This window comes from Artibeus jamaicensis, unplaced genomic scaffold (genome assembly GCF_021234435.1).
Source record: "Artibeus jamaicensis isolate MK-2021 breed Jamaican fruit bat unplaced genomic scaffold, CSHL_Jam_final scaffold_1283, whole genome shotgun sequence".
NCBI classification, from domain to species: domain Eukaryota; kingdom Metazoa; phylum Chordata; class Mammalia; order Chiroptera; family Phyllostomidae; genus Artibeus; species Artibeus jamaicensis.
Window position 1 is genome coordinate 13303092 of NW_026522028.1, and position 6325 is coordinate 13309416.

At 43.1% G+C, this 6325-nt stretch overlaps 1 protein-coding gene across 1 annotated transcript in view; it reads right to left on the reverse strand.

The window, feature by feature from the left end:
* The window catches only part of PHEX (phosphate regulating endopeptidase X-linked), a 187057-nt gene extending 184260 nt beyond the window's left edge, over window positions 1–2797 (reverse strand). The window contains exon 1 of the mRNA XM_037129673.2: window positions 2665–2797. Coding sequence (XP_036985568.2) covers window positions 2665–2677 — 13 coding nt within the window. The 5' untranslated portion in view covers window positions 2678–2797. The remainder of the gene's footprint in view (window positions 1–2664) is intronic.
* Window positions 2798–6325: the final 3528 nt, after the last annotated feature.

Here is a 6325-nt window from a genome sequence, read left to right on the forward strand (position 1 = left end):
ATATAATATAGCCTGTGAAGCTTAGAATATTTACTCTTTGGCCCTTTACAAAAAGGCTTACCACTCTGCATCACCAAAGAAACCATCAACAAAATGAAAAGGGAACTCACTGAATGAGAGAACGTATTTGCCAGTGATGCATCCGATAAAGGGTTCATTTCCAAAATATATAAAGAACATATACAATTCAACACCGGGAAGGCAAACAACCCAATTAAGAAATGGGCAAAGGACTTGAATGCACACTTCTCCAAAGAGGGCATACAAATGGCCAATACACATATGAAAAGATGTTCAATGTCATGAATCATCAGAGAGATACAAACTGAAACCACAGATATATCACCTCACACCTGTCGGAATGGCCATCATCAATAAATCAACAAACAAGTACTGGCAAGAATGTGGGGAAACACGAACCCTAGTGCACTGTGGGTGGGAATGCAGACTGGTGGTGCAGCCACTGTGGAAAACAGTATAGAGTTTCCCCAAAAAACTAAAGATGGAACTGCCTTTTGACCTGGCAATTCCACTGCTGGGGTTATACCCTAAGAATCCTGAAATACGAATGAGAAACAATATACGTACCCCTATGTTCATTGCACTGTTATTATAACAGCCAAAATCTGGAAGCAGCCCAAGTGCCCATCAGCAGATGAGTGGATAAAACAGCTGTGGTATACTTACACAATGGAATACCATGCAGCTGTAAAAAATAAGGAACTCTTACCCTTTGCAACAGCATGGTTGGACCTGGAGATTACTACATTTAGCAAAATAAGCCAGAAGAAGAGAAACAGCATATGGTATAACTTATACATGGAGTCCAATGAACAGAATGAACTGATGAACAAAATAAAAACCAGAGTCATGGAAACATGGAACAGGCTAACAGATATCAGAGGAAGGGGGGTGAGGGACTGGAAGAGAGTGGCCTGAGAACATATATGATGTATGCACAGCCCATGGACACAGACAACAATGTGGGGAAACAGGAACTGGGTGGAGGGGGCAAAGGTGGGGAAAATGGGAGACATGTATAAGTCTCAACAAATTTTTTTTAAAAAAGGCTTACTGACCCCTGGACTAAAGAGTAGTAGATAACGCTGACTGTTCACCCCACCTACATGGTGCACATAATCAAAACAAAGTATTCATTCACATTTGACCTGCTTCTCAATAGCATTCCATTCAGCGTTCTCCAAAAACAAGCCATTATGTGAGGGAAATTGGTCGATATGTTTTTGCCTGAAACTACAACATATTATTTAATGTGTTTGGGGGATAAAAGGTCAGTATCCTGGGATAAATAAAGGGAGTTGTCCAAAATTTTATAATTTCTCAAGAGCTATGAAAATTAGTTAACTGAAGTCAGTATGCATATAAACGTGTTAATAATCTCGCCTGCACCCACCCAACTGTTTCAATGGAGAACTGCCAGGACTGTCTTGAGCTTTAACTGGAATCATCAATGAATCAATAGAGGTTTCTTAATATTTCTTTTCCTCACCCCGTGCAAGGTCCTGTGAGGGAAAATGAGGAAGTCGTGCCAGAGATTCTGGACTAATAAACTGGGCTCAGTCATGAGAATATGCAAAACCCTTAGCAACTTAATTACGGAACACTAAAAGCCAGTACGTATCCAGGAAAATAGAAAGCCCTGAGCAGTAGATTTGCTGGGAAGACTTCCAGAAGGAGAACCTGCAAGAATGGGTAGTTTGCTTCTAGGTCAAGACCCACCCTGAGATGGGAGTTGCCTGACCATTTGTATCTGTCCCTGCAGGACTCACAGGTAAGATTATTGATTCGGAGATAACTAAATCCTGCAACCTCAGTGCAGCTTCAGTGGCTGAGGTGACAACTGAAGTCGAGTCTTTATCCAGACAAGAGTGCATCTGGCCATGATTTGGATGTGCAGGGTCTTCTGTTTCGGGCGGTAAAATCCCATGTGGGTCACAATTTCAGCGAGAAAGAAGGAAATGATTCAAATCCTGAAAAATGTATTCATCCGTCCCATGGAAGGAGGAGGGAGAGAGAGAAGAGAGGAGAGGGAGAGGAAAGGTGAAAATGCAGAGCTGAGGGTATGGCAGGAGTCTGATTTGTTGGCAGGTCCTACAGACCAGGGAGGCTTGAAGTCCCGGGCCTTTCACTAATGAGACTCATTACTCATATCTGATCTTTTCAAATATCTTTCTTAGTGAAGTGTTCTATCTCCCTTTACAGATGAGGAAACTGAAATTTGGAGCTGTTAAATGATTTGCCCAAGGTCACATAGCAGGTATTTGTCTTAAGGCCTAAGGGGTTTCCAATTCCAACCTCTTTTCTCTCTGCCAGTTACTTGATAAATTTGCTTATCTAGCTCAGGTAATTAGTGAAGGTAGGTATAGCGTGTCAAAGTGACACTCGAGCCAAGGAAAAGCGATAAACTATGCTTCCTCTAATTTTCTTGTTGAAAAGACTAATTATCAAGTTTCATTTCCTGAACAGGAACAGCAGCCATCATTTAATATGAGGGAAAAGATTTTCAGTTCCAAAACAAAAGTAGCAATACACAGAATATCTCTTGACGTGAACATTACAAAGAACATATACATTTGAGAGGCTATTATATTCATCTGTGTATTGTACTTGTTCATTTCCAAGTGTAAAGAGGGATATCATTACCTGATAGTCTCATGTCCTTGGCCACACAGCTACTGTCTCTTCAGGGTGCACTCAACTTTATGTATTATCATCAGCCCTTATAGCAAGCAGTCCTATGACATAGGAATCTTTTACCATGTTGCACAGCTAAGGACCCTGAAGCTGGCAGAGGATAAGAAATAGTCCCCAGGTCACATGATGGGTAAATGACAGAGTCCAGTTGGAACTCAAATCTGACTCCTGTTTCGAAATGTCCCTGGACTTTGTTTTCATCAGGTATGGTAAGAGGACAGACAGAGAGGCAGCCTTTGAAAGAAGAGTTTATTACTCACAGTTTTCAAGAGGAAGGGGCATGCCATGCAGGGCCACGTGCAGAAGCACCAGAGCCAATCAGATGACAGGAGTGAGGGTTAAGCATGCGCAGAAAGAAGCCTGTACTGAGGTTTTCAGGGGAAGAAATGGGTAAGGCAGGGTAAGCAGCTGAGCAGGTTCAGGGTTGAATAGTAATTTCAACAGGATCTGGTCTATACAGTGGTCTCTAGTTGTGCAGTACCTGGCCCTGGGGTAATTGAGGGCAGGGGGTTAGTGACCTGGCCTGCAGGAGCCTGATGAAAGGAGGTGGGTGACAGTATGGATTTGGGACTGCTCGTTTTGCATTTCAAAGTCATTTCAAGTCATTTACTATCTCTAGGGATTAGCTAACTGGGTGGGGGCGGACCCTCCCTAGATCCACAGGCCCCCAAGATGTCAAAAAAATCACAAAATATAAAAAATAAAAAACATGATTAGCACAGCTCCAAAACCTGTAAGGCCTTTTCCAAAGCATTCTACTGCATAACACTTTTTAAAATGTTTTAACTATTCATCCAACTAGTGCTTACGTGCCACATCCTCAAATGGATCACACCCATCCTGACCCCTCAGTTAGGCTACAAACCTATAGAATTTTATGCCTTTGATTAATTATAGCTATTTGTTCAAGGATGGCTTATCAGACATTTATGAAAGCAAGAGGCATAGAGAGAAGTGATTCTCAAGTCTGATTCAGCAGGTCTAGACTTTTGCATTTGACGTTTGCATTTCTAACAAGTGTGCACATGATGCCAATGCTGTTGGTCTAAGGACCTCATTTTGAGAAACCATCGAATCTTTTGGTGATGTAGCAATGTGAAGTGAAGAACTAACAAAAACTAAACAGTAAACTTATATCATGAAATTGGGGATGACATTCTAAATATTTAACATCCAGCATAGCGTGGTACTGACCAGGGGACTAGTAGGACTAGTTTCAGTGGCCACTTAGATTCTATTCTGATAACCTCTGTAGAAATTCATTCCATTACATTACAGATATGTTGAGGGAAGGCATTTACTACATCACATCAGTTTTAAGAGGGACTTTTTATGAAGCTTTAACAGCTCTACAAATTACTGGCTGGCAACGACGCATAATTTGACAGGATATTTCTCTCAATGGTACATAGTATTGTGGTACATCTTATAGTCGGCTAAAGCTTAGAGTCAATGAAATAAGTTTCTCCTCTGTCTCCACGTCTCCTTGTACAATACTGAGCATGTAGGATATGCTTTTGCTCTCGGCCCTAACTCTGACATTCCTGCATGTTGAATGTCACACGGGCAAACCTTGCCAGCTGACCTCCTGCTTTATTCTGTCAGTGGGAGTTATTAGTCTGCTTTGCTTTTCCTTCACTGCTCCTGCTTTTATCTGTAGCTCTGGCGGGCAAGTGTGGGCTCCCAGAAGAATAGAGCCAGAGATGACAGCAGCAGAGGCATAAGGTTGCCAGTGACCGCAGACTCCAGTAGCAGCAACGCAACTGTGGCTCCTGGGGTCCTGCTCAGCAGCGGCCACTGCAGGGGAAGTGTGCTGAGGACACAGGATCAACAGTTCCCCCCTCCCCACCCCTCTTCCTTGTGGCTCCAGCCTGAAGAGCAGTAGCAGCTTTCCACCGTTACTGACCTTAGATAACACCGTCCCCTCTTCGCTCCCTCTGTCCTTCCAATACCTTCGCGGCCAACTTGCTGCAGTAAACACTCTCTTTGAAATACCTACAGCAGTTTCTGCCTGAACCCTGACAGCTCCAGCTCCCTTCTGTAACTCGTGCTGGTGACATTCAGGTCGATGCGCATTGCCATGCTGCCAGGCACCACAGCACAGCGGTGACAGTGGTTAATTGCATGGCACCCACGACTGAACTCCCTGGGTTGGATTCCTAGCACTCACTGCCACTCACTTCTGTGCGACCTTGAGAAATGTGCTTAATCTCTCACGGTCTCAATTTTGTCAGCTGACAAATAAAGATAACAATAGTGTGTACCTTATAGTTATAAGATGAAATGTTTAAAATGGTGCCTGAAGAAACGTTAGGCATGATTATTGCCATGCTTCTTAATATTGCATATATTTTATCACCTACAAACATAGCCATAGATGTCTTCTATTGTGTTTTTTTATTTCTTATTTGGAGCCGTCTATGCCTCTGGGAAGTATTCAGTGCAGATTTGTTGGAGGATGGAAGGAGGAAGGGAGGGAGAAAGGATGGAATGGAAAAGAAAGGAAGGGCAAGGTAAAGGATGAAAAGGAGATCGGAGGGAAGGGAAGGGGAGACCAGAAAAGGGAAGAAATGGGAGCGGGCCGATACTGTGGGAAGCACTGAGGGTTCAAGGGAGCAGATACTTTTCAAGAGGCATCGAATTATTCTAATAGTTTAAGAATCAGCATAGCCATACATTTGCTTACCTGCAGAACATCAGCCTAGCTCCCTTCCTCATCCATTATTTTTTTGCTATCTTTTAGATCTTCTGGTATCCAAGTGGATTTTTTTAATTTTTTCAAGTACAGTTTCCATTCCACACTATTCTGTATTCATTTCACATGTACAGCAACGTGGTTAGAAAAGCATTACTTTACAGAGTGGTGCCCCCGATGTTTCAGTCATCTATTATCTTAAAGTCACACCAACTCCCACTCTTCCCCAACACAAGATGCACAGATTAACTCTGCCAAAGGCATTGCTGGTGGATTTCTCTCTGCCTGGAAGGTATATTACAGTGGTGCCTGCCTTTCATATCCAGAATACATACAGAACATGTCCAAAGCAGTAAGACAGATAGAAAAAGTGGACCAAAGACTAAAAGAGACACTTCGAAAAGGTTATCCAAGTGCCCAATAAACCTACATAAAGGGGCTTGACTTCATTACTCATTAAGGAAATGCAGCCTTGGCCAGGTTGCTTAGTTTGTTGGAGCATTGTCCCATACACCAGAAGGTTTTGGGTTCAATCTCCAAACAAGACACATACCTAGCTTGAGGGTTTGATCCCGGGTTGGGGCGTGTATGGGAAGCAACTGGTCCATTTCTCTCTCTCACATCAATCTCTCTCTCTCTCTCAAATCAATGGATATATACCTTCTGGTAAGCATTTGAATAAGAAACAGCCCTGGCTGGTGTGGCTCAGTGGATTGAGTGCCGGCCTGCAAATCAAAGGGTCGCCAGTTCAATTCCCAGTCTAGGGCACATGGCTGGGTTGCAGGCCTGGTCTCCAGTGTGGGGGCACATGAGAGGCAACCACACATTGCTGTTTCCCTCCCTCTCTCTCTTCCTCCCCCTCTGCCTAGACGTAAATAAACAAATAATCTTTTTAAAAAAATAAGAAACAAAAAT